The sequence below is a fragment of the Trachemys scripta genome, chromosome 13 (assembly GCF_013100865.1).
Source record: "Trachemys scripta elegans isolate TJP31775 chromosome 13, CAS_Tse_1.0, whole genome shotgun sequence".
Classification (NCBI taxonomy): domain Eukaryota; kingdom Metazoa; phylum Chordata; order Testudines; family Emydidae; genus Trachemys; species Trachemys scripta.
The window spans coordinates 42,864,746-42,892,358 of NC_048310.1; the positions used below are offsets into that span (position 1 = coordinate 42,864,746).

General features: G+C 56.8%; 2 protein-coding genes across 4 annotated transcripts in view; one reads left to right on the forward strand and one right to left on the reverse strand.

Annotated features, from left to right (window-relative positions):
- Positions 1-866, forward strand: part of KCTD19 (potassium channel tetramerization domain containing 19) — a 58,398-nt gene extending 57,532 nt beyond the window's left edge. Inside the window, exon 17 of the mRNA XM_034788814.1 lies at positions 704-866. Coding sequence (XP_034644705.1) covers positions 704-802 — 99 coding nt within the window. The 3' untranslated portion in view covers positions 803-866. The remainder of the gene's footprint in view (positions 1-703) is intronic.
- A 1,938-nt stretch (positions 867-2,804) lies between these two features.
- The window catches only part of PLEKHG4 (pleckstrin homology and RhoGEF domain containing G4), a 159,607-nt gene continuing 134,798 nt past the window's right edge, over positions 2,805-27,613 (reverse strand). For 2 of the 3 annotated variants that reach the window (XM_034788274.1, XM_034788276.1), the window contains 11 exons: positions 22,471-23,423; positions 15,732-15,981; positions 13,488-13,577; positions 12,232-12,456; positions 10,113-10,283; positions 9,399-9,576; positions 8,079-8,195; positions 7,736-8,002; positions 6,067-6,263; positions 5,449-5,529; positions 2,805-4,694 (listed from right to left, as the gene is read on the reverse strand). In XM_034788274.1, coding sequence (XP_034644165.1) covers positions 5,488-5,529; positions 6,067-6,263; positions 7,736-8,002; positions 8,079-8,195; positions 9,399-9,576; positions 10,113-10,283; positions 12,232-12,456; positions 13,488-13,577; positions 15,732-15,981; positions 22,471-23,423 — 2,490 coding nt within the window. In that variant the 3' untranslated portion in view covers positions 2,805-4,694; positions 5,449-5,487. The remainder of the gene's footprint in view (positions 4,695-5,448; positions 5,530-6,066; positions 6,264-7,735; positions 8,003-8,078; positions 8,196-9,398; positions 9,577-10,112; positions 10,284-12,231; positions 12,457-13,487; positions 13,578-15,731; positions 15,982-22,470; positions 23,424-27,613) is intronic. The other variant, XM_034788275.1, reaches the window with a different exon arrangement.

Genomic DNA, 27,613 nt, shown 5'->3' on the forward strand with positions numbered 1-27,613 from the left:
AATATTATGAGTTTAAAATCATACCAATCTGTCAGATGGCTTCAGTTAAAGCAGAAGCCATTCAGGGAATCATTTTCTCCACCTATAAAATGGACATAATGATACTTACCTTCTCTAGAGCTCACTAGGCCTCAGTTGGAGTATTGAGGAGCAGTTCAGGAAAGACGTGGACAAATTGGAGAAAGTCCAGAGAAGAGCAACAAAAATGATGAAAGGTCTAGAAAACATGACCTGTGAGGGGAAGGATTGGAAGAATTGGGTTTGTTTAGTCTGGAGAAGAGAGGACCGAGAGGGCACATGATAAGAGTTTTCAAGTACATAAAAGGTTGTTATAAGGAGGGAGAAAAATTGTTCTTCTTAACCTCTGAGGACAGGCCAGGAAGCAATGGGCTTAAATTGCAGCAAGGGAGGTTTAGGTTGGCCATTATAAAATACAGTCTAACTGTCAAGGTGGTTAAGCACTGGAATAAATTGCCTAGGGAGGTTGTGGAATCTCCATCATTGGAGGTTTTTAAGAGCAGGTTAGACAATCACCTGTCAGGGATGGTCTAGCTAATTAGTCCTGCCATGAGTGCAGGGGACTGGACTAGATGACCTTGCAAGGTCCCCTCCAGGCCTACAACTCTATGACTCTGTTAAGCGCTATGCTGTTTCACTGCTCTGTATTATGACTGATGAGTAACGGTTGGATTATTCCTTTCAGTTTACACTGCCATTTGCATGGAAGTACAGCCACTGCATTGATTTACTGCTAAAGAAAGGGTATTCCAAATCCATATCCTATTTTGGCTTGGGAAAATGAGTTACAGGAGCTTTAATAAAGTTTGACCTAAATGTTTCTCACTGTGAAATGTCTGTCCTTGCTTCTGACAGCTCAGCTGGTAAATCAGACATTACCTATGTGGAAGGTTATACAGGTCCCAGCTAAAAAGCCTTTCTAAGGTGAATTAAGGATGAGAGAACTAGTAACTTAAGCATTAGAACAACCTTACACAAAACTTTTAGTTCACGCAAACCAACCAACTAAACCCCCAAAGAAGCAGGAAATTCAGAATTAGGTTAAATTTACCAGAAACAAAACCAGTTGAAAAAGAAGACAAGTGCACGTTCAGGCCTCCGAACACCTGTAACTGTCCCAGGAGAGACGCCAGCCTCTCAGCTTTCCTTGTGTGGGTGGAACAGACCAGAAGTGATCACAGCCTGTTGGTTTTCTTCTATGTGTGTGTCTCTCTCACGCCCCCTCCCCCATACTGACTGCTGCTTGGCACCACGCTCCCCTTGCCCACAACGCATGGTAACGATGGCAGATACTGTCACAAACGTGCTCTACTGTACCGACCTGCTTCGTATGTGGAACTAGACGACCTCGGGCGACACGAGTGATTGACAGGCACGTGGAGTGGCTGAGGAGCCCTGGGCGCTCTAGGGAACAGATGAGGCCAATAAACAACTTCAAATGCCTCCACTGACCAGATCTGTGACCTGACTCCATTTGGGCCAAATAGCGTTTGAAGAATTTTCTAACCACGCAACAGCTTGTTTGCTAAACGTCAGGCTTTGGGGGGGAAATGCCATCGCCAGAGAGACGGCCCTAATGACCGGATGCAGTGTTTGTTAGGAAGCGGACAGGCCTTCTCCAAATTAAAGCAGAAGGTTTTTCCCAGCAGTCATTCGATAGCCTATTTTTAGCTCTTTGGAGCAGCCTTCCCATTCTGACAGTATGTCAAAACAAGAACTTTGAAATGCGCATTTAAGCAACGCTGGTCCTGTGCATTAGAGCACAACTAGCTTAGCCAGGTAAACGGACTCACCCCGTCCTGCTATGGGTAGAAGATTTTACATTACCTGCCGTAACGTTTTGGCCAGTATTCCTTTGTTCGCAGCTTTTATAGGAGGCAAACCCCGGGCTCAGTCCAAGCCTTACATCAAGGTGCAGTGCCTGCGACTGTCTAATGTGCATGGGTGAGGAAGTGGGAATTCGCTAATTTTTTTTAATGACACTGGTGCGTGCCTCAGTTTCCCCTCTATGTTCCATTATTACCCACTGGGGGGGGGGGAAGGGTTTGTTCTCCAGGCAGACTGGGACATGTAGGTACGTATGTCGCCTACTTATCTGTGCCTGAACGGGTCTTTAAAAAAAGGCTGCCCCCCCCCTCGCCCCCCCAATCAATGAAAAATCCAAGCAGACAATGGAAAACCCACTCACCGGGATATGACACCTAGCAACCAGTGCCCCAAAGGGAGGAGGATTTCCCCCAGCTCTCAGCAGGGAAGCTGGCACAGACCCCAGCTCGAGAACAGAGGACTGGGTATGTGTGAGGTGGAGGGGGTTGGGGGCTCTCCCCTGGAAACGCACTAAGGAGGTGAGACAGAGAGAGCCTGAACAGCTTGGCTGTAGCAGAATGGACCATGCTTTAACCTTCATTTCTCGATGCTAACCTGAAGCCTTCCTATGCTGTGTGCCAGTTTAAACCCGACTGTTTGGCCAACGCCGTTTGAGTGTCACTGCAGATACTTGCTGAGGTGCATGAATCCCTGAGGAGTGCACAAGGCTCTCTCAGCTGGACCTGCTGAACAGAGCTTCTGGCACGAAGAAGGAAAACTGACGCCCCCGAAGTTCAGTCTTAGGAGGCGGTGAGGCCATGTGGCCGACCCTGAAGGAAGAGTGAGACCCCCTTGGACTGTTTCAAAACTGGGGGGCGGGGGGGACGTCGCACCGATCCTGTGGCTGCGTGACAGCGTGCAGTCCACATTCCAGCTTCCCGTCTCTTGTCTCCAACATGAATATGCAACACAAATCAACCTCATACAAAGAACATAACCTTTATTAGGTCGTGAAATCAACTCCTGGCAAACCAGGTGGCAGCTGAACATTTCTAAAGATTCTTCCAGCAATGCAGAAACCTCTTTAACAGGAATTTCAGAAATTGGTCACAATGGTACTTCCATGTCCCCCTTGGTTTGTTGGTAAAGTCTTTCCCTCGTTAGTGGTATTCACTAGCGCTGGTTGACGCACAAAGCTTCAGAGATTTTACACAATAGGTTTTCAAATATTGCCTGGCCAATTGTTTACCCTGCATTATTGTATAAAAATGTCAATCATCTTCCATTTTGCCATCTGAGAAGGAATATGACTGAAAAAGTGTCAGCTTATTAAAAGAACATCAAAGACGTGTCCCATGGACATGACACGGATTTCCAAACGCAAAGGAACAGGCTAATATGCAAAGGCTAAATGGGTGCCCATGAGGTTTAGCATTGATGAGCCTGGGAAGCAGTGAACTGTGAATGGACCAAAACCAACAGCTATGCGAAGAAACCAGTTACACGGTTGCTGCTCCCTGCTATTCCTAAGGCCAAGTGTGATGTGTGTACGTGTTGCGAAAGCTGGGGGATAAAGGTTTGCAGCAATCGAAGAAGCCGTAAGTAAACATGCTGTCAGTCAGCAGGTTTGCATTTCCCCTACTACATGTTAAATGAACGTATCGCAAGCCAAACAAGCCCAAACTTTCCTGACGGCGCCTACCAAGGAGCTCAAACGTTACTGACTGTCCCAAGGGGAGCATCATGTACAGGCAAAGGTTTGTCTCTACTGGAATTACACGAAATTAAAGCTGGGGCCTTTACTGTTGCAGTGGCATAATCATCTGGGCTCAACACACTCGATGGCCGCTGTGCTCAGAATGGGCTTTGATTAACACCACCACCTGCTGGGGCTGGGTATCTGAATGGGACTAGAACACACGACATCTGGCAGACTAGGCCATCATACTTCCATGTCCACCCCTCTGCGCTGGCACGTCCCCTTTCCCTCTACAACAGCCTCTCCGCAATGCTGACTTTGCCACTTCTGCCTCATGCGGGGCTGATTTTAGCAGCAGGCCCAAGACAGCCACTAAGCTGGGACTGGACAGCATGAACAGTTCCCTTCGTCTCTACAACCAGACACGCTGGAGAGCCAGGAGAGCATATCTGGGTTGTCCTGCTGTACCCTGCAGGACTGCTCCCACTGCCGTCGCCTTTCACCTGCTCTGGCATCTCTGCTGTGCTGGGGGCTCCCCACTCCTGCCCTGGGAACAGGGCTCTGCTGCCCAGTGGGATGTCTGGTTCGGGTGTCGCTATTCCCAGCAGCCAGACAGGGAGGTGGCAGATACTGACAGCTGATAGTGGTACTAAGGCAGGGAGCAGCTCAGCACTGCAAGCACCTGAAGTAACAATGAACCTGGTTTTATTAAAACAAAAGGGTCACGCCAAGGAAATAAATTATTGCGACACTCGGCCAGTCTAAGACCAAAGGGAGGCTGTCGCTCTCGCGCGGCAGCGCAGCCCACACGGAAAATACCTTGTTTCCTCCTCAAGCCCTTCCAGAAACGTTATAAACTGTGCAGCACAAAGAACAAACCGAGTAACAAAATCTGTACAGTCCAGAGCTTCCAGAATACTCTGGCTTTGCAAACTGCTATGTTACTTGTTAATACATTTATAAATAAAGGACTAACTGCCCCTCCAACACACCAGCGACGGTGTCTAGTTAACAGGGCGCTAACTGGGGCGCTCCCCAGCCACGTGCCAGGTCTGGACTGGTTTGAAGAGCCCGTGGTTGTGCTTGAACAGCTCCAGGAAGGCCGGCAGTCTCCTTGTGCTGGTCAGAGATGTGGACTCTTCGGTGGGTTCAGTGGAACCAGCGATCAGACCTGGAACACAGCCCCAGGCAAGGGTCAGGCTTGCTGCACGCTACCCGGGGGAGGACTGGGGCCATGTTTGCATCAGCTGCTCTCAGATACACTCTGCTCAGGAGTGGGTCATGTGGTGTCCCCTTCGGCAGCTCTCCCCAGGCCATGCGGTTCAGCGTCAGTGGCGCTCTCCTGGAGTGACATGTGCGGCCGCCCTCCCAACCCTGTATCTGCCGGATAGCTGCAGTCCCCGCGACAGTGCAGAGCTGAGCGGGGCCTCAGGGCAGACAAGCAGAACCAGGCCACTGCTCAGGGGATGTTCTAGCAGTGGCTGGCCTTCCTAACGAACTCTGCTAACGAGGGCCCTGTCTCCTTAGGCTCCGGGGACAGACACGGCGACTGCGCTAGCAGCAGTCTGGGGGGAACATGGCTGTCTCCCAGCGCCCAGGCAGAGGGGCTGGTGAGCAGCACGCGGTTGGCAAATGGGAGACAGGGTAGTGGCTAGACAGCTGGGTCAAAGCCAGCCTAAGGCTCTGCACTGAGCCAATGGCACCGAGACCGGACCCGAGCTACCGCCCCCGTGTCCTCGGTAAGGACTCTACACACTGCCGCAGCTGCTGGGAGCCAGACCCTGCAATGTGCCTCTAAGCAGCTGGGGCCCAGTCTCGGGTTAGCCAGCAGCACCGCACGCCATGGGAGCCAGGGCTGAGAGTCTCCTGGCGCAGGGCACGGCTGCCAAACCCGGCCAGCACCGAGCCCCCCGGCGGCTACTTACAGCTCCGCGTCTTCAGGCAGAACACTTGTGCAGAGGGGCTCACACGACTGTCGAGGGGCTCACGGCGACCGGGCCTGCTGTCTGCAGGGGAGAGAAGCCAGCATTAGGGGCCAGCAGCCCGCTAGGCCGGGAAGAGGAACGGGCTGGCAAGTCAGAGGGATGCCAAGGAGACACGGTAACAGAACATCCCACCCACGGCTCCTTCATCCCCGTCCCCCGCAGAGCACACCCAGCCCGTCCCTGGGAAAGGGGCTGTGGGGCATCTCCGAAGCTCCATTACTCTTCCTAGCAGCAGCTGAAAGTTGCTTGCCAATGCCCAGGCGTGGCCAAGTACCCTCTGCGAACGGCACAGAGACGCCGCCCGGGCTGGCACGGCAGCTCCCTCCTCAGGGCGGTGTCCAGTTGCTTTGTTAGGATCCCACAACCCTGGTGGGGTCGAGCCTGACTCTCTGGAGGCAACCTGAGCTGTGTCACCCAGCTGTGCGGGAGGAAATCTCATGTCCCCGGTGCAGCCCCTTTCACTGGTGGGACGCCTGTACCTGTGGTGTGTCTGGCACGGCAGGGAGGGGTCGTGCTAGTGGAGGAGGGCACGTGGGGGCCGTAGCTGCTTTAACTCACCGCAGACCTGGACTGGCTTTTAGCGAATTTGGGGTTCTCGTCCAGCGCGGAGCGGTGCCGGGAGCCCAGCGGCGGGTACACCGGCGAGCCCACGTCGTCACAGAAGCTTTCCTGGGGGATGCTGGAGACACAGCCGCTGTCGGAGCCACTGGAGCCGCTGCCCGACATGCACTGGGAGGACTCGGAGCTCTCCGTCGCTGGGAGGAGAGAGGGCAGGAACCACCCGTAAGGAGAAGCCACCCAAGCTAATCCCAAGCTGCACACACCAGGCTCCATGGCCACCCCACCCCAGGGCAGGCTGCCCGCGGGCCTGGCTAACACTCACAGCCAAGGGGGCTGGAGGACACAGCACCGGAGATTCAGCAGGGGGAGGGGGGTGGGTTTCAGCATGAGCCGAGCAGGGAGGGGACACAAGGGGGAAGCCGGGAGCCCTTGGGTGGTTAAAAGCCCCATGGCACATGCTGTAGCAGTCGTGCTAGACACGTCCTGGCCTTCTCCCTCCATACATCTCCCCTGCCATGTCAACCGGAGCCGAACCGCCTCGCCCTAGACTCTGCCCCACGTCGCTGTGCGCTGCTAATGAGTTACCCAGAGCGGCAAGTGCTCCCAGTCTGTCTGTGCAAATAACAGTCTGGGCTGAACGGTGCTTGGCAGGGGGGCCTTGGGCATGGCAGGGGGGTCTAGTGACAGGACAACAGTGGGGGACTAGAGCCCTGGGTTCAGTTCCTGATCTGGGGGAGCCTGAGCAAGCCACTCGGTCTCTCTCTGCCTCAGTTTCCCATGTGTGCTCTGCTCCGTCTCGCCGGGGCTGTGAGGAGAAATGCCTGTGGCGTTACGAGGGGATGGTGATGAAGGCCAGGGAATATGGATCCACTTCTTCCCTAGGGGAGCAGCACTGTCCCCAGTGCAGACCCCAGGCCTGTCGGAGAGCTCCCGCTTTGCTCCCCCACCAGTGACAAAAGGTGACCTGCTTCAGAGCTGCTGGTTCAGCTGATGACCCTGCGAACATGCCAGTGGAGGCTGCAGGTTCCTCCTGCGGGTATCTCCACTGAGCTGCTGTGCCGGGGGCTCCCCAATACCTGATGGCAGAACAGGGGGTGTCCCTCTGCCCCTCCCCATGGGCAGCAGACAGCTCCACCTGCTGGCGTGGGGCGCAGGTGAGCTCTGCAGAGGTGACACGTGGAGCTCTACGGGGTGGGGGGGTGGTTGCCCCATCAGCTCCTTCAGGAAGGGGGGTCAGGGATGCTGCAGAGAAAAGGGCACACCACGGACTGAGCGTGCAGGGGAGCCCAGGACCCTGCCTAAAGCCGGCAGAGCCGCGCCTGGGGCCTGGGAAAACAGCCACCACGAAACACCAACAGTCTCATGTCGAATGCACGCGGGGAGGGGGATGGCAGAGGGGTTGGGGGACAGTACCCGCACGGGGCACTGGCTGTGAGCTGAGGCCCCAGCAAATGGGCAGAGGGAGACAGGCCCATGGGAAGGGAACGGGTGAAGATCATGTAAGCAGGGCCCTGGGCTGGTTTGCACACGCTCTGCCCTGCCCAAGGGCCCGGCCTGATGGCGAGGGAGCTGGGTGAGGAACGGGCAGCGTCAGGGCTCTGCGCTGTGGCTGTCCAGGCAGCAGAGGGGCTCCCTGCGCACCCAGCGGCTGTCCGCTCAGACGTACTCAGCGAAGGCTGGCTGCTGGTCTCGTGCTCCTGCTCATCCTCCTCGATGCAGGCGCCGGCGTGGAAGGGGCGGCTGGGGGCCAGCACACACGGCAGCAGGGCCTGCTCCAGATACATGTGCAGGTTGAGGGGCCCGAGCAGGGAGGAGGAGGAGGACGGGCTGTAGGAGGAAGGGGTGCTGCCAGCGGAGAGCGGCGTCTGGGTTCTCTTGTAGGGGTTGGAGTGGTCAAACAGAGACACCGCAATGGAGGCCCTCGTCCGAGCTCCTGCCACAAAACAAAGCCACGAGTGTCAGCCCTGCGCGCTGGCTCTGGGCGGAGGGGCAGCAGGGCTGGCACCTACCTCTGCCCTTCATGATGTAATCGATGGCGCGGTCGTTGATAGCTGCCTCGCTGGGCGTGATGTCGAGAAACGGCTTGTTCCCTACCCCCATGGACACCATCTCCTGCCTGCGGATTTCTGGGGAGACAGAGCAAACTGCAGGCTCTCCCCCTTCTCCAGCACAGAGGAGACTGCACTGACCCCCTGTGCCCCGAGCCCACAGCAACCCCTGGCAGGCTGCTGGATCTCTGCTAGCGAGGCACCGGGCCCGACCCCTCTGCCACTCACTGCTCAGGGGACGCTCTGCGAGCGAGCCCCACCAGGACTGGCAGCTCAGAGCCTCCAGTCGTGGGAGCTCTGGCCAAGGCCGAGTGCGGGGTTGGGCTCTGGATGGAGGGTCTTCAGCTGCGTGCCTGGGGGAGATGGGCGCTGCCCTGCAAGCCCCAGCATAGGGGTACAGGGATAGTAGCCTGCGTGGCCTCCTGGAAGGGACATTGCCCTAGGACTCAGGAGACGCGAGTTCTCATATTGGGAATTTATTGTAATCGTTTTACGTGTGCCTCAGTTTCCCGCATGCTTTGCATTGCTACCAGTGCAGGGGAAGGATTATGGTTGCTCTTAGGGTAGGCTAAGGACGCCACTAGGAACTTAGGTCAGTACAACCACATCACTCGGGTGTGAAAGATCCTCCTCAGCTGGACTTGCTGGGCCAAGCTCAGGCTCAGACGGTACAGACGCGGGTCCTGCCCTGAAGGAAGAGCGGGACCCGGGGGGGGGGGGGGGGGGGGGTCTGGCGCACGGGGGGGGCTCCTCCAGGAGACTGTCTAGAAGCTGGGGTGTAGCCAGGGCCGGCTCCAGGGTTTTGGCCGCCCCAAGCAGCCAAAACAAAAACAAACAAACAAACAAAAGCCATGATCGTGATCTGCGGCGGCAATTCGGCGGGAGGTCCTTCACTCCCAGGCGGAGCGAGGGACCGTCCGCTGAATTGCCGCCGAATACCTGGACGTACCGCCCCTCTCTGGAGCGGCCGCCCCAAGCACCTGCTTGAGAAGCTGGTGCCTGGAGCCGGCCCTGGGTGTAGCCCAGAGCTGGGGAGCTGTCACCCCTGGCTCAGTCACTCATTTGCTGAATGACCCCGGGCAAGTCTCTGTCCCTCAGCCTGGGCAGCGGGACCCAGCCGTGCGGTACAATCGACCGAGGGAAAGAGCATGGGAGTGTCATGGTTCCTCGCTGCATGCGGCAAAGCAGCTACACAAAGCTCCCAGGTTCCCTGGGTCAGTGTGGAGAGCAGGTACCCAGGGAGCCCCCAAGGGCTGGAGATCCCACGGGGAGGGGCCGCACCTTTGTTGCGGGTGGCCTGCTGCCACAGAATCTTGGCAATGTCCTTGGTCCAGACTTGCTTGGTCTCCGCTGTGCTGGCCTGGAGGACGTATGTGTCACTGGACTTCCGCCGCCGGAACCAGATCTCAAAGCGCAGGCCGCTGTCCCCGGTGCTCTCCGTCAGGCCGATGTCAGCCGTCTGGGGAGAGGGAACATGCAATGCTTGGGAGGCACGGGGCGGGGGGAGGCTACGGGGGCACTGGGAAGGGCGGGGGCATGGATCTGTCCTGGATCATGCCCCCCCCAGCCCATGCCTCGTAACACGTCCCGCTCTCCAGCACACCCCTGGAGAGGCCGAGGGAATTCAGCCCCTGGCCTGCACGACCCTCATGGTGAAGGTGGCTGAGACCTGGCCCCCTCTCGCCTGGCAGAGTCATGGCACTGCGGGAGCAACCCCCGCCCCCAACGCTGGGCAGCCCTCGCCAACAGCACAGCAGAGAAGAGCAGTGCTCTGCAGGGAACACAGGGCCACACGCACATCGTCTCCCTCTGGAGCCCGTCTGCTACACCGGGCAGGGACCATCGCTCTGCCCTGCGTCTGTAGTGTCTGGCACTGGGGGGGGTCCTGGCCCAGGTCTGGGCTCCGAGGGGCTCCCGCAGTTCAAATGACAGGCAGTAGTAAGAGTGTGCCCAAGAACGCCCCCCAGAGGAGCAAGCCGCAGCGGCGGCCCTGACCTTGAACGAGCGCTTGTAGATGTACACGTCGAAGCCGCCCTCGATCCGCTTGGGCTTGCTGAAGAGAATCAGGTCCTCGAACAGGAAGACGTGTCTCTGGCACTTCTTGCGGCCCAGCCAGATGGTGAACTCGTCCTGCCGCATCAGCTGCCCCTGCTCCTTGAGGTTCACCTGGCCACAGGGAGCGCCAGCCCAGTAAGGCAGAGCCCACAGCTGAACCGGGGGGGGGGGGACCCATGCCCAGCCCCACATCACTGCCTTGACGGCAGCAGACGAGCAGCTGAGGAGGGCAGGGCTGTGTGTGGAGAGCACGAACCTGGCACTTGAGGCAGCCTGGTCCCTGTGTCCCCGGCTGCTGGTGGCCAGCTATGGCGGAGGAAGGGAATTTGCAGAGAGGAAGACGGGGAGATTGAAAGAGGAACCTTCCTTGCTTCACCCAGGAACCAGGGATCCCAAGAGAGACCCAGTTCACGACAGTCACCCCACAGAGCCCCACTTGAGCCCTCCAACTAGGACTGAAGTGGGGTCTAAGCAATACCAAGGCCTGGCCGGCCGCCTGCTGGGGTGAATGTCCCCCTGCAAGAGTCAGGGCTGCCAGCCACTTGCATGGCAAGTCTGGAGGTACCCGCCAGGGCCCGTTCGCTTCCTTATCGAGGGGGAATGTGTGAGGAAGTGGGAATATTCTGCAATATCTGTATGACTCCGAGGGCATGCCTCAGGATGTTGCATTGCTACCCAGCGAGTGTCAGAGAGTTACCAGTGCTCCTGGAACAGCACAGGAGGAGTGAGTGTCACCTCACTGCCTGGGAGGGAATGAAGGAACTGGCTCAAACCAACCCAAATCAACACAGGGTCCAGTGAGACAAAGAGACGCCCCAAGGTCTGAATGATCAACACCTAAGAGCTGGAAACCCAGCAGGTGGGACTGGGAACGGAGCTGGAGAACAGGGTGTCAGGGGACTGAAAGAAGGGGGCTTTTTGGGGGGACTCACGAGTGTGAACTTGGGGAGACAAACAGGTGACGGGAGAGAGCCAGAGATGAGTCCAGGGCAGCTTGGATGGCCCATCATGGCGCTGGCTTAGCCAGGGTGGACTATGGCTTAACTTCTGCCTCTCTGAGCTAACCCCAGTGCGTTCAGATTCTGTAGCCAGGTGACCAATGGATGGTGCGTGGTTTGGAGAGGCTGCCTGTGTCGCTGTGGATACGCACTGAGAGCACTGCACCCTGACGGGGGACAGCACAGATCTCCCACAGGAGTCTGGCTGGGTTGGATTCGGTGTAGGAAGCCACGAAGAGAGACGGGGTCACTGGTGCCCACAGCCCAGTCTCAGAGGCTTGGAGGTCACAGGCCTGCCCTGGTGGAACGGTGTGGGACCTCGGGGCCCGGCCCACTGCCAGCAGACTGGTTACAGGCTGGGGCACAGACGCTGGGACTCTGGGACAGATTGTTACTAGGTCACTGGAGAGAGGGGCGGAGCCCGCAAACCCTGTGACTAGTACTGGTGACCCCGCTGGCCGGAACCTCCCCCACGGCCACACACGCCGGGTCCATCTGTGCCCCCAGCACGCCTGCGAGGAAGAGAGGCTGAGCTCAGACCCAAGCTCTGGGAGGGGAAATCTGGACAGGTGGACAGGTGGTTCTGGGGGTGGCAGGCGGCACCTGTCCCCACCCGGCTGGGGAAGATCCGACACCTCAGCCTGGGCTCCGCTCCACTGGCCAGCGAGCAGGGACGGCATCACAGCCGCTATACAGGGCACAGCCCCTTGCACTCAGCCAGGCCTTGATACAGCTCAGGCCTGGGCTACCCTAGAAGAGGAGGTGGGCGTCAGCCCTGAGCGACGCCGTTAAGCCGACCTAAGTCCCCATGTGAACAGCGCGAGGCTGACGGAAGAATTCTTCCATGGCCCTTGCTGCCGCCCCTGGGCAGGGGGAATGCCAACGGGAGAGTCCCACTTCACAGCAACCGCTGAACCGACCGCAGCCTGGGGGCTCAGTACCTCCTCCCACGGCCATGTCCTCTGGAAGGCCCAGGTGGGCTTTGGGATCCAATCCCCCATGTGGAGGGCAGAACGAACACCCCGCCCAGGGAGAGGGAGAATGCGCTGCCCCGTACGTACATCACAATTGCGGATGGCGTCCATGGCTAGCAGGTCGTTGCCGTGCCGAAGCTGGAATTTCACCATCTCCTCTGCTGCTCGGAGGTAGCCCAGCTCCTGCTCCTGGGCCTCGCTGCACTCCTTGATCAGGTCCTTCAGCAGCAGGGCGTATTTACTCATGCGCTGGATGGGCTTCAGCAGGTAGGAGGCGAGATCCATTTTATCCCCCAGTTGCACCTGCTTGAACTGAGCCCCCCCGAGAAAGCTGGTCAGCAGAGCGGTGTGTGTGAGCAGCCGCTATTCCTGGGGAGTGGCAAGGCCTCCGCTGCCTCGAGCCCCAGGGGCTGGGACGAACGGCTCGCTGAGTTTGCCAACCACTCTCCACTGGAGCCTCTGCTCACTAGGGTTCTGTACGCTACGGGAAGGAACGGAGCCAGGACGTGCAGAGGAATTAATGAGGAAGCAGCGGTGCAAGGATATTTTGCGCCCTAGGTGAAACTTCCACCTTGCGCCCCTCTCCCCCCCCCCACATCGGCTCACTGAGGGGTAAATCCCAACGAGCCTTTATAGACCCCAGGGGCCAGCCTGCCCAGGGGCTGCTCCCCAGACCAGGTTCCCCCGCAGGGCCCTGAGCCTGCTCCGGGAGGGGCAGCGATGGTGGATCACATGCCTGGGAGCCGCAGAGCCCGAGCATGGCGAGGGGGAGCCGGGGGCTGCACGGGGGCCGCCGCCCGCATGCATCCTCTGCAGCCTGCAGGAGCCCCCGGTGGGGTGGGGCGGGGGGCCGGGCCGCAGCCTGGGCAGGAGTGCTGGGGGGGGGTGCGGTGCCGCCGCCTTTGCAGGGATGCTGCCCCCCTGCGCCGCGCCGGCTCCTCCATGGCTGGGGCTCGCCGCCCCTGTAAGCCGACGCTCTGGCTCTCGGCAGCTCCTCCCTGCCGAGCCAGGGCACCGCTTTTTGGCGCCCCCAACCACTTGGAGCCCTACGCGACCGCCTAGTTCGCCTAGTGGTTGCATCGGCTCTGGGAAGCAGTTGTTTGCAGGACCCCTTTCCAAGGCAGAGTATTCTGCATTCCAGTCCCCTTCCCACTCCGCTCCTCACACCGTGTGAGCCAGGCAATTACAGGAGACTGTTCCCTGCACCCAGCAGAGCCCATCTTCTCCAGCCCAGCACAGACAGCACCCTGTGTCCTGAACAGGGGCTAGGTTTCTTTAAGCAGACGATCCCACCCCAACGAACCACAGAGCCCTGATCTGGGCTCGGGGCACAGGGGATTTACCTTAAAGAACGTGTTCCCATGGCTGGCCAGCAGCGAGTCGGATTTGGGTTTGTTTTTGCTGTATAACGCATACATCCCAAACTGATCCTTCTGCAACAGAAACAAACACCCCTGAAGGACCCCTACACAGCCCGGAACGGTGCGGCTGTCACCCGAGTTAATGCCAAGTGACCCCGTTTCCTTTACAGAGAATTGCTGCAGAGTGTCTCCAAACCCACTGCCCCAGGGCCCCGGACGTTAGCTGGCTACACGGGGCCTGTGCACATGGGACCTGGGGAGGACGACTCTCCCTACGGATTCCTGGGACCTCGCCAGGAGCCCTGGGTAACTCCTTCAACTCCATGTCAGCATTATGGGAGACGGTTGTTCGCTGGTTCCCCCCAAGATCTTCCTTCTGCCCCTTGCCTGGGAGTCCCTGTGGGCTGTATGGGCTGCAGACCCTTACAGCGACCGCTGAACATGGCTGGAAAGAGACGCTGCAGCTGGCGTTCCAGGCCTGGTGGAGAGGGAAACAGGCTGTCCTGCCACAACTCTGCTTAGAGCCAAGGCTCCCTGCACCTCTCCCGCACTGTGCGTCATTATTAAAGCCACGTCCAAGAGTGGAGGCGCTTTGCACTTAGGGTGTCTCTACATTGCAGTTAAAAGCCCACAGCTGGCCCGTGCCAGCTGACTCGGGCTCCCGGGCTAGGGGGCTGTTTAACTGCAGTTTAGACTCCCGGGTTCGGGCTGCAGCCTGAGTCTGGGATCCTCCCACCTCGCAGGGTCCTAGAGCCCAGGCTCCAACCCGAGCCTGGGAGTCAATACTGCCGTTAAACAGCCCCGCCCCATGAGCCCCGGGTCAGCCGGCACGGGCCAGCCGCGGTGTCTAATCGCAGTGTAGACGAACCCCGAGAGACCACCTGCTCCTGCAATTCCTTCCGCATCTGACGTCACAGACGGAGGGTGAGGTGGAGGATGAGTCACAGGGGCTGACGGACTCTAAAGAGCAACGATCCTGTTGCCCTGGAAATGTCCCTGAATAGCCAGGAACGACGGGAGAAAAATGCAGCATCTGCTTTTTCCCAGTCTCGGCAGAGCTGCCTTGAGCGCAAGCTGCCTGCTGCACACTGGCCGCCTCCGCTCACAAGCCCTGAGGATTTGTTGCCTGGAGGTGGTTTTGCTGGTGAACTGGGAGCAGAACCAGGCCTAGGTCTGAGCAGGAAGGGGCCAACACACCTGCTGCTCCCATGGTTTGTGCTGGGACGGTGGGCGTGACATCAATAAAGCCAGCACAGGCAATACCGGAGCTCTCAGCAGAACTGATGAGAGTCCCCTGGCCATGTCCGCGTTGTGTTCCCCAGGGCTGGATTGTCCTACTGGCCTCCATGTGAATCCTGGCTGGTGGAGCAGACTGACTATGGGTAGCCAGGAAGTTTCTCTGCGCTGCCCTCTGGCCCCAGATGGAGCTTTCAGAGCAGGCCAGTGTACAAAGCTCACTATCCCTCCCATGCTGCAGGAAGCCTGGGGGCCTGGCCCAGCCATCAGCCCCAGTTCGGGCGTCCTGGGGAACACCAGGGGCTGTGCGTATGCGGTGAGCTTGGCAACGGGGGAGTGATGTTCATTAAAGTGACAGAAAATGCTGAAGAGAGAAGTGCTAAAACAGAAGCATAAGTAGTGAGCACAGAGCAGAGCCTAGGAAATCAGCCCCGGGCAGTTCTCGTCGCTCCCTCGGGTATGGGGTCCAACGCACGGCTCTGCCGGTCTCGGGGCCCTGCCTTTCTTGAGGGCACCGCAGCTCCCCTTGCCAATGCGTCCCCAGACTGCAGCTCCTCCCCACTTCCCAGCCCCTGCAGAGGCAGCCGTGCCGTGCCTTGGGGACCCTAGCGTATGGGCCCTGGCAGCTTGGACTTGACTGCATGCATGTGCACTGCTCATTCCCTGTATGATCACAAGACCACGTGTCTTACACACCTGGGAGCAGGCTCTAGCCACTCACTGTGTGAACGAGACACAACTCCTTCCAGGGCAGCAAATTAATTTCCCCTCCCAGCTCCGCGAGCCCAGCTGGGCTTCGGAGCGAGTCTGGTAACAGGAACCTGGGCTGCTCCGAAGGCATTACTCTGGGGCTGACCCCGAGGGACAGGCTCTGCAGTAACCCCTGCTCTGAGCAGAGGGTTCCAGCAAGCAGACTGCACAGACAATGGCACCTTTCACGGCCCAGCCCAGCAGCGGGGCAGGACAGCCAGGCGGGCGCAGGGGCCTTACGTGTCTGAGGAAGCCGTGGCTGACGCGCAGCGGATGGTTACAGCAGCTCTCCAGCTCCCGCAGGAAGTACTGGCTGTGAAAGTCGTAGAGCTTCTCCAGGTTCCCGAAAATGACGCTGCGCTTCCCTCTCAGGTCCTGGGGCAGGTCCAGGCGCTCCATCTCGGGGAAGTAGCTCTCGATGATGTAGCACAGAGACCGCACGTACTCCCGCTCCGTGGTCACCATCTCGTCGATGATGTGCCGCAGTTTGCTGCAGAGGCAGAAAATCTCAGTCGGGAAGGGGTGCCTTGGGCTCGGCTCCGCCATCCGGGGCAGCATCAGAATCTCGGCTTTCGTTTGAAAACATTTTGTTTCCTGCCCTGCTAACTGGGAAGGACAGTGTGAAAGCCTGGCTCCTGGGGAACCAGCTCACCGCGTACATGCCAGGCTGGTCACTAACAGAGGAGGTAAGAAAGTGCAAGATAATGGACATGCACGTGTGGGTGTTGGAGAACAGTGCCCCGGAGAGCCATGGGGGACAGCAGCCGTGGCTTCCGGTTCACTGGCATCCCAGCCCCGAGCACGGCGGGGTGGGCCTGTCTCCATGTCTCTCCTGTGACCCCCTACCACATTGCTCATGCCTGGGCATCTCTTGGCCGGGAAGGTACTAACCACCTGAGCCCTGGGGGCTTGGCTTGTGTGCTGCGTAGCTAGCAGTGGGCAGAGGTGTTGGCAGGTCCCTTCTCTGCACCCCAAGGGGACTGGGACTACGGAGAGACTCTTTCCTTTGGGGGCGGGTGCAGGTGGCTTTTAGCTGAGACGCTTCTGCTATTTAACTTTCCTTGGGAAATTAACTCCTTCCTGCTTGCTTCACCCTCATCCCCACCCCTTTCCCTTACAGCAGCACCTGGATGGGAATCAGGAGGGAGCAGCAAAAAGCCCAACAGGACCCTGCATCCGATGCCCTCAACAGGGGTCATACTCCCAGCCGGTTGCCCCTTCCAGCCTGCACCCCTCAGCCTTCGCCAGGTGGGTGCTGGGACAGCCGGGCGATGGCAGTGATTGCTGGGTAGGGGAGAGACGAGGCTGTTGTGTGACAACTCAGCATGCAAAGCACTGTTCCCAGGGCACACAGCCACACCGTTCCATCCACCCAGACTGAGAGGAGCATGGGATTTGCCCTGCGGGATCAGACCACTGCTCTTGGCACGGAGGGGGGGGGTCCTGCACAGAGGCCGTGGGACCGGGGACTGCCATCCAGCCCTCCCACCCATGGGGAAGCTGCTCATCGGCCTCTTCTCTGGGGCAGGCCTTCAGCGGGAGGGTCTGCACGCTGGCAGCTCCACTGGCCTTGTCCTGCAGCTGGGCTGGAGAGAACCTGACAGGAAACTCTGCTCCAGACCTCTGCCTCATGCCTCTGCGTGGCGCGGCAAAACCACGCCGGTTACGCTGTGCCCCTGGAGGAGGGAACGCCTGCCCCCTGCTGACAATCCCTCCTGCAGTCTGCCATGCCGGCTACCTGTCCTGCTCAGGACAGCCCCGGAGGAGGGAAAAATGGTAGTGGTCAGGTGGGCTCCGGCAGAGGGAGAACCCAGCTGTAATCCTGATTTACTCCACACCAGCCCAGACAAAGGGAGCTAGCTGTGTGAGCGCTGCGTGTCCCTGCTAACCTGGCAGATCTCCTCACAATCACAAGTGAAATGCAGCGACATTGGGGCCCCACTGCGTGAGACAGGGATTAGCAACTACTCCCGTTAGCACAGGGGGTGACATTGCCCAGTGCATGCAGCCTGCTGGTGTAGGGACAGGACCATCACCAGTCACTCCTGGTACCCACGGGAGCTGGGGGCCAGTACCGCGGGGTGGCTCAGGCACTGACAGGTGGGCACCACCACCTGTGAGGAACAGAGGGGTTTCTTCCCCGAGCTCGTAGAAGAGCGGGTGGCTGATACGAAGAAGAGGTCCGTCCGTGGGTTTGAAGGAACAGACATTACCTCTCTCCGCTGGACACGTCTTAGCAAAACACCGGCCACCTACGCCAGAGAGGGCTGCGTGGCATCAGTGGCTGGCAGGCAGGATGAGCTGGCAGCAGCCCATCAGCACGGTCCAGGGCCATGCTGTGGTGGGGAGCCCGGCAGCTGGGAAGGGGCATTCCTAGCAGAACGCTTACAACTGCTGCCCATGCCCATCCCTGGCTGCTGAGAGGGTGAAGCATTTTCCCTTTCCGGCACCCTAGTACCTCCGGACTTCTCACGGCTCCATCACCTAGTGACTGCTGGGAGCTCAGGTGGGTGCGAGACAAAGGACTGCCAGAATTTCAACTAGAGCTCCCACCCTTCCCCCTTACTTTATCCCCTGCAGCATCAGCCCGCCGCCCCCCCCCCCCCCCGGCTGTGTGACAGAGAGAAGAACCAAATGGGGAGGGAGGGAGACAGAAAGGAGAGACCTGGAGCCCCCTCCCGCTAGCTGGGAGGAGGAGCCGCAGGGAGAACAGCAATCCTCTCTGCCAGCTGGGAGGAGCCAAACGCTGCAGGGGTAAGGGCTCTGTCCCGCCCCAAACAGAGGCATCCGCCGTGGGAGCAGAGCATAGCCAGGAACACCTCCCCTCAGTGGGTTGGGGGACAGCGGCGCTGCTGGTGGGGGGACGGGAGTCCCCTCTCCCTGGATTATCAGACCCACAGATGAACACGATTTGTTGGGGAAGAGTCAACATGGTTTTTGTAAAGGGAAATCATGCCTCACCAATCTATTAGAGTTCTTTGAGGGGTCAACAAGCATGTGGACAAGGGGGATCCAGTGGATACTGGACTTGGACTTTCAGAAAGACTTTGACAAGGCCCCTCACCAAAGGCTCTGAAGCAAAGTAAGCAGTCATGGGACAAGAGGGAAGGTCCCCTCATTGATCAGTAACTGGTTAAAAGACAGGAAACAAAGGGTAGGAATAAATGGTCAGTTTTCAGACTGAAGAGAGGTAAATAGATGTGTCCCTCAGGGAGCTGTACAGGGACCAATGTTGTTCAACATATTCATAAATGATTTGGAAAAATGGTATACATGGTGAGGTGGCAAAATTTGCAGATGATATAAAATTACTCAAGATAATTAAGTTCAAAGTTGACTGTGAAGAGTTACACAGCAATCTCACAGAACTGAGTGACTGAGCAATAAAATGGCAGATGAAATTCAGTGTTGATAAATGCAAAGTAATACAAATTGGAAAACATAATCCCAACTATACTTAAAAAATGATGGGATTTAAATTAGCTGTTACCACTCAAGAAAGATCTTGGAGTCATCGTTGAGAGTTCTCTGAAAACATCCACTCAATGTGCAGCGGCAGTCAAAAAAGTGAACAGAATGTTGGGAATCATTAAGAAAGGGATAGATAATAAGACCAAGAATATCCTATTGCCTCTATATAAATCCATGGTACACCCACATTTTGAACACTGAGTTCAGTTCTGGTTGCCCCAGTTAAAAAAGATATATTGGAATTGGAAAAGGTTCAGAAAAGGGCAACAAAAATGATGAGGGGTATGGAACGGCTTCCATATGAGGAGAGATTAATAAGACTGGGATATGAAGAGGTCTATAAAATCATGACTGGTGTGGAGGAAGTAAATAAGGAAGTGTTATTTACCCCTTCACATAAAACAAGAACAAAGGGTCACCCAATGAAATTAAGAGGCAGCAGATTTAAAACAAATGTAAGGAAATATTTCTTCACACAACGCACAGTTAACCTGTGGAACTCCTTGTTAGGTTATGTTGTGAAGGCCAAGACTATAACAGGGTTCAAAAAAGAACTATATAAGTTCATGGCAGATCGGCCCATCAATGGCCATTAGCCAAGATGGCCAGGGATGCAACCATATGCTGAGTGTCCCTAGCCTCTGTTTGCCAGAAGCTGAGATTGGACGACAGGGGATGGATCACTCGTTCGATTGCCTGTTCTGTTCATTCCCTCTGAAGCACCTGGCACTGGCCACTGTCAGAAGCCAGGATACTGGGCTAGCTGGACCATTGGTCTGACCCAGTCTGGCCAGTCTTATGCTGGGAGGCAGACGGCTGCTGGTAAAGGCGCTCCCCATGCCATGCACAGCGCCTGCTGGGGGCAGCCTGTGCACAGCTCAGGAGAAGTTTGGATTCCACCTCTTGTCAGGCTGGATGAGGAAGTCTCCACTGGGCCGCAGCTTTCAAGCCCAGCCACTCACTACAGACAGATCACACCTACTGGGCGCCAGGGTGGCTCTCGACACAGCCGAGCGTGCCAGCCAAGGGGATCCTCACGTACTCCTTATGAGAAGGTTTCGGTTCCCTTTACATACAGAGGACATCCGCTGGGCCAGAGCACAGCCCCCTGCCTCCTGAACATTCTCCCACCCATGAACACACGTCGAATCTTCATGCTAGCCTGGGCTAAGGTCAACTTCCTCCTTTGTCCCTTTGCAGAAAGTCTCAAAGACACGGGTGCTGGAGCAGAAGTCAAAGCACAGTGATGGGCTTTTTCCCAGCAGCAGCTCCAGCATTGCCTCGCAGAGTCAAACAGTCAGTTGTTTGCCTGGCCACAGCCCCAAGGAATTGTTCTGAGCACTCTGCAGGGCCTCTGGGATTGCTCCATCTGCTTCCCACGGACATTCCCCTTCAGCTCCAGTACCCTTTAGGGGAACAGCCTACCAGCCGAGAGCCAGACAGAACAGGAGGTCTGCCAACTCTGCCAGAGGCAGCTAAAATCCTCCCCTTTGGCCTTGGCTGCTGCAGTAGCAAGACATGTTGCATGTACATGGCAGGGCTGGCAGTGGGCCAGGGCACCCTGAACCACTTGGGGATGACCCAGATCCTGAGCCTCCTTCCTCAAGTGACGGAATACAGCCCTGTGTTCACACCCTACACGCTACTGGAATAGACTTTGTACAAGCCCTGCTCTGTGAGGTGTCATTTGAAAACTCATAACTTGCTGATCAGCAGTATCATGGCAAAGTGCATATCGCCACATTATAGGTAAAGGTATGGACATACGCTGAAATCAGCTGACTGAAGAGTGTTTCCCAGGTAAGTCTGGGGAGTGGTTAAACCAGTTTCTCAAAGACAAAGGGCAAGCTGACGTCCCAGCCAGGTGACAACACAGCTAATGGGCCATTACCTACCAAAAGGCCAGTCTTTGACCCAAACTGGGGTCGGGGACAGAAAGATCTGCATCTTAGCAAAGAAACTGCATGGGGTCTCCTTTGTTCAGCAGACCGCCTGTCTCCTGGGTCTCAGCTAGAAATGCTTTTCAAAGCAGGACTGAACACCTCTAAAAAGGAGGGGCAAACCCCCAAGATTCCCCCCTCTCTCTCTCCCTGCCCATCTCATGCTCTGTCCCTGCGAAGACAAAGGGAGCAGCCCGCTGGACTCTGGGGGAGGGGTCCTGACCCAAGGAGTTTGGTGAGTGTTGCTGTTGGAAGCATGTGGTGAGAAACTTTGCTTCAATCTAATGGAGTTTGTTCAGTTAGGCAGTAGGAAGAGTTTTATCTTTATTTTTTTCTTGTAACCATTTCTGACTTTTATGCCTCCTTGCTTGTACTCACTTAGAATCTCTCCCTCAGAAGTTAATACGTTTGTTTTATCTAATCCAGTGTGTTTAAGTTAAAGTGTCTGGGTAACTCTACTTAAGATAACAAGCTAGTGTATATTCTTCCCTGAAAGGAATAATGACCTTGATATACCTGGACTGTCCAGGAGAGGGCTGGGCAGTACAGGACGTGCATTTCTGGGGGCTGGGAGTGAGCTGGGGTCACCCTGCAGTAGAACCAAGGCTGGTGAGAGACAGGGTGTGACTGGCAGGCTGCAGTTACACACACACACATCTGGACGCTGGCAGAGCAGCCCAGGCTGGGAGCTATAAGAGTACGGCGTTGCAAGGCACCCCGGGGGACAGGGCAGGGGGAACGCACCCCCCCCCCCCCCCCCACGGGTCTGGATTGTACCCGGCAGTCACATCATCCTGAACCACTTTGGAATCCTCAGCCCCCTTCCTCGCCTCTCTTCCACTTTGGGGAACCCGTGCCATTGTTTTCGGGCACGACAGGCAATCTCTGCAGACTGCCGGGTCCCTGAGGGGACTGAGCGGAGTGTGCTCCTTCCAGTTCAAGGCCACGCTAAAACCCAACCTCCTTCCCCTTCTGGGCATCCCTCGGGGGGAAATGCTGCAAGACGACGTGTCAACCCTGTTGAAAATGGGAGCCTAGAGCCCAGTGCCTTACCGGGGAGAGGCTTTTGTCCTGGTGTTTCTTTATCCCCAGGAAATGGGTGCCCCAGTTCTTACATCTTTATCGTACCACTTGTGCATTCGCAAAATAAAATCAATATCCACCTCATTGCAGAGGCCCCACAACCTGGCTAGAGGTCGTCCTCCTTTAACGCCAATAGCCTAGACGTTGCCCCATTAGAGACACTTTCCCCCCCTTCCTCACAAGGGGGCCTCGCTGTGGAGCGTGTAGTGGAAGATGGTGACTCCTCCCTGACCCAGCTGCCAGCACTGTGTGTTTTAGGAAGTTGGAGCTTCCCTTTCGTGCCTCTCTGAATCTGCCTCCTCAGCCCATGGGGCCTGTCTCCACCCCAGGACTCGCCCCAGTGCTGGAGATGAGGCAGGCTCCGGCAGAGCACTCAGTACCGTGTCACCAGGAGTGCTGCTTTGTGCCTTAGCAGCCACAGGGAGACCCATCCCCTCGCAGCCTGCCTGGCCCCTGCACATGGGCTGGGAGAAGAAGTCACCTACCTGCCCCGGCTCTTGGCCTCTGGCGTGGAGCCGTAGCTCCTCTGCTCCTCGGGCAGGCAGTGCGCAGCCCAGCTGTGAGCGGCTTGCTGCCATGCGGCGTGAGTCCTGTCCGCGAGCTCCGTGCTGCTCACTTCCAGCCCCTTAATGAAGACTCCCGTGTTGCCGTACCTGGCCGGCTCGCTCAGCGTCCTCTGGCAGCTGGACCGCAGACTCTCGCTGCAGGGAAGATCAAAGCTTTGGGCCTTTTTCAGCGTCCTCTTGGATGGTGGCCTCCTGGAGGCGGACGCGGTGGAGCAGGATGAATTCGCCTCAAGAATTTCTAAAATACTCTCCAGGTTTGGCTTGTCCTCGGGCATGTGGCATGGAGCCTCGCAGGCCACTGTACCAAGAGAAACCCTGCTCAAGTGGGGACTCCTGCTGGGAGCAGCTTGGGAGGTCAATTCTTCCCCAGCACTGACATCCCCGGAGCCGCTCAGGGACGGTGAGAGAGCTTTTTCCCTGGTCCACCCAGGAGAACGGTTTGGCCTGCTGTAGAAATGGGACACGCTGGGACTCCTGTCTGAAAGCAGCCCAGGGATGGCTCCCTCCGAGTGCCTCCTGCGGGACAGCCGGCTGCTCTCACCACCACAGCTGGAGTGCTCCCCCTCACCTGGCTTCCGCTCAGAGAGCAGAGACCTTCGTGTTCTCAGGGCAGCTTCTAGCTTCTTCTCAAAGACCAGTTTTGTCTCCTGGCACTTGGACCATGCAAATTTCCACTGCTTCAGCCCTTTGTCGCTCTTCAGCTCACAGGCCAGCTCTTTCATCTCCTGGAATTTGGCATCGCTGATTTCCGGGTGCTGTCCCTTGTAGCTTTCCAAACACTTGATCACTGCCGCACAGTGCTCTGGGGAGCTGCAGTCCTCCATGCTGATGCAGGCTAGGTGTCGCATCCCCTCCAGCGCCCACTCGTACGCCTGCAGGGAGCAACGACAAGGAGAACAGCCAATCAGTTTGCTCTGGAAGGAATAAACCCCCCGCTCGGTGCAGCCCAAGAGAAAAGGGTCAGTGTGCGGGCCAAGGCAGCACCAAGTGCGCGAGCCAGAGGGGCTGCCATTGTCAATGGGGCTTAACAACTCCGCCAAACAACAGGCTCTTTATGCAGTGGGCTCCAGCTGTGCTGGCTGCACCATCACTGCTCCACCCTGCAGCAGGGACACTCCCGGCACGGGCAATTCTGGAGCTGGCCTGGCCGTCTTCTCCAGTGTGCACGCCGGGAGGGGCAGGCGGCCTTTGGGAAGTAGCTAGCAGCACCACAGCTTCTTTCAGCCCTCGGTGGGCCTGTGAGCTGCACAGCCCTGGAGTTACCTGCTACTTGCATCCCGCATTTCAATTCACCCCCATTAACTGGGGTCGGTAGCAAGCGGCAGCTTTTGTTGGGAATGAGACTGTTGCTCCTTCTCTAGCTCTCCTGTGAGATTGGTGTGTGTGCCCTGCCAGTAACACCATGGAGGACACCTTCCCCAGTCCTCCCCTGCCACCATGGCCTCTAACCCAGACAGCCCCGACCNCCTCCCCTGCCACCATGGCCCCTAACCTGCCTGATCCTTCCCCCCCACCATGGCCCCTAACCCAGCCAGGCCGGCTCCCACCACCATGACCTGTGACCTGGCCAGCCTTTCCCCACCTCCACCCTTCGCTTCTCCTGTACAGGAATGCAGTATTGACAGACACATACTATATTACAAGCCCCATTATGGTTGAGACGCCTGGATTAGTCACTAGCCGGGTTCTAGGAATTTGACGCTTTGTTCGCTTTAATTTGACCATTCCAGTGACACGCTGGACGGGGAAAGGAAGGGGCCGTGACAGCGGGCCCCCAAGAGGTACTGCGAAAGCCCGGCCGTAGCGTCGGAGATTTAAAAGCCGGAAGGGCCCATTGTGACAATCTAGTCTGATGTGCTGCAGAATCCAGGCCAGAGAATTCTACCCTGTGCCGTCTGCACTGGATCCATCACTGGACGCTGGTTTAGGGCTCCTCTTTGAAATTGCCTTTACTGAAATCATTCATGTAACCCCTCCCCCTATTCTTTTAAGGAACTGTTCATTCTCATGGACTGCTAGACAGCCCAACCATCAGCTTTGTAGGAGTCAGAGACGTGAGTTATTTACTTTGATAGCTTTGGTTTACTGAAATCCAAGGAAAACGCGAAGGACTGTATGCCAGCAGCCCCCGTTCCGGTCGCTGTGTGCCCACCCTCCTGACCGCATTTGTGCCTATTGTTGGTTACACCCACTGGCATCTTGTATTCAGTGAGCTTTTGGGGGTAGGGACTCTCCTGGAGTTGGTTTTGTGCCCCTAGCACAGTGGGGCTGATCCTGATGGTGCTTCCGGCTGCTCCTCTCCTGGGAATGACTGAATGATGAAGTATCAGTGCTGTGCTCACCAAAATACAGTAAAAGCTTTGTTATCCGGCATGCTGGGGGAATGGGTTAGTCAAAAATTCTGGTTAACCAAGAGTGATATGGAGTGAGGGAGTTTGGGTGTGGGAAGGGACTCAGGGCAGGGGGTTAGGGTGCGGGAGGGGTTTGGGGGTGCTAGCTCCAGGCAGTACCTACCTCAGGCAGCTCCTGGGAAGTGGCGACATGTCCCTGCTGCTCCTAGGCGGAGGCACGGCCAGGCAGCTCTGCGCGTTGCCTCCACCCGCAGGTGCCGCCCCACAGCTCCCATTGGCTGCAGTTCCCAGCCAATGGGAGCTGCAGAGCCAGTGCTCGGAGTGGGGCGGAGGCAGTGCACGGAGCCCCCGTGGCCATTCCTCCACCTAGGAGCAGCAGGGGCAGGTCGCCGCTTCCGGGGAACCATGCGGAGCCAGGTAGGGAACCTGCCAGCCCCGCACCAACCAGACTTTTAAGGGATATCAGAAATGGCAGTTTCTAGAGCTTTCCGGTTGGTAAAGTGCTGGATAACACAGCTTTTACTGTACATGGATGCTACAGCATGAGGTTAGTACGAATTAATCCGCACACAGCTGCCTAAACCAGCCTCTTCAGACATCCTCGTATCGGTAGAAGTTACAATTGTGTTGCAGGAGCAGCGTGGAGTGGCTGACAAGAATCAGAGGCCACTGTACCCAAGCACTGCCCAGAGGGGCAGTAATTAGACGCTCGCGCTCCAAGGACTCCCAGTTGAAATGTCCAATTTCTGTGACTAGTTACTGCAGCCACCGTTTTTCAACAAGCCCAAGCCTGGCTGGGCTAAGAGTACAGAATCAGACAATGAGATGGACATTCTTAGCAGCGAGTGTAATCAACAGTTGGGACAAATTATCAAAGGTTGTGGTGGAGCCTTCCTCACTGGCAACTTTACAAGCAATGTTGCATGTTTTTCTAAAGGATCTGCTGTAGTTCACACAGGGACTATTTCAGGGAAGTTCTCTGGCCCGTGTTATGGCAGTAGCTTCAATCTGCTCTATTTTATGAAAATTAGCTTGCCCCTCAGACTCCTGGCAAGTTTCAAATGGGAGTCCTGGATAAGCAGAGTTTGGGTGCCACAGCTGTGCATGCTGTTCTGACAGGTGTCACCAGGGGGCGCAGTTAAACAGTCTACGTCCACACTAGGAGCTAGGGGAGTGATTCCCAGCTTGTGTGCACTTCTGCCAGCTCATGAGAGCTGGTGTGAATATAAATGGCAGCGTAGCTCGGTCATACAGGCAGCAGCAGCAGGGACACGCCTCGGCTGTGCTGAGTACAACCTCACCCAAATCCCGGGGGTATCTACTTGGCATGACCAAGCCATTGCACAGATACTGCCACCTGGGATACCGCGACAACCCTGCTATTTATAGTGAGCTAGTGCGATTGTGTGTCTGCAAGCTGGGAATCACACACCAAGCTCTCAGTGTAGGCATGGCCTTAGTGTGCAAGCAAATGTAAGGCTTGGGAAAACCTGCTGTGCTGGTTTTCGTTTTGGTTTGGGGAGAGGCAGGTTCTTGGTCCGAGGAGTCTGTTCTCTGTGTGCTGTGTGACCACCTCTGTTCCAGGACTGGTGAAGGTGTGTAAATACAATGAGTTACATGTACAGTCTGCCCAGAGCCCATGTCACTGCTTTCTCCTCCACTGGGAAGCTGACCTGCAAGGCCCCAACATCTGCTACCTCTCTGCAGAGGCACTGGAGAATCACTAAAGTAGAAGCATTTGGAAGAGAAGGACCTAGGGGTTACAGTGGACGAGAAGCTGGATATGAGTTGACTGTGCCCTTGTTGCCAAGAAGGCTAACAGTATTTTGGGCTGTATAAGTAGGAGCATTGCCAGCAAATCGAGGGACATGATTATTCCCCTCTATTCGGCATTGGTGAGGCCTCATCTGAAGTACTGTGTCCAGTTTTGGGCCCCACACTACAAGAAGGATGTGGAAAAATTGGAAAGAGACCAGCGGAGGGCAACAAAAATGATTAGGGGCTGGAGCACATGACTTATGAGGAGACGCTGAGGGAACTGGGATTGTTTAGTCTGCAGAAGAGAAGAATGAGGGGGGATTTGATAGCTGCTTTCAACTACCTGAAGGGGGGTTCCAAAGAGGATGGAGCTCGGCTGTTCTCAGTGGTGGCAGATGACAGAACAAGGAGTAATGGTCTCAAGTTGCAGTGGGGGAGGTCGAGGTTGGATATTAGGAAACACTATTTCACTAGGAGGGTGGTGAAGCACTGGGATGGGTTACCTAGGGAGGTGGTGGAATCTCCCTCCTTAGAGGTTTTTAAGGCCCGGCTTGACAAAGCCCTGGCTGGGATGATTTAGTTGGGGATTGGTCCTGCTTTGGCAGGGGGTGGGACTAGATACCTCCTGAGGTCCCTTCCAACCCTGATTCTATGAGTCTATGATAACAGTCTGTATTGTTAATGGTCCTGATCCACTGCTATGCTCAATGGGGTGATCCAATATAGCCAAGTGCCATCAACTGAGAGACAGCAGCTAGAATGCAAGTGTGGAGCAGAAACTGTCTCCACATATTTCTCCACATAGAGAACACAAGGTTCCTCCCAACAAAGACAAAAAAGCCAGCGGTCCCCCTTATACGCGGGATATCGATGCAAAGGGGGGAGAACAGGCCCTAGGTGTTATGAGGCCCTGGGGGAGGAACGTACGCTCAGCTCTGCGATCTGTACGGTAA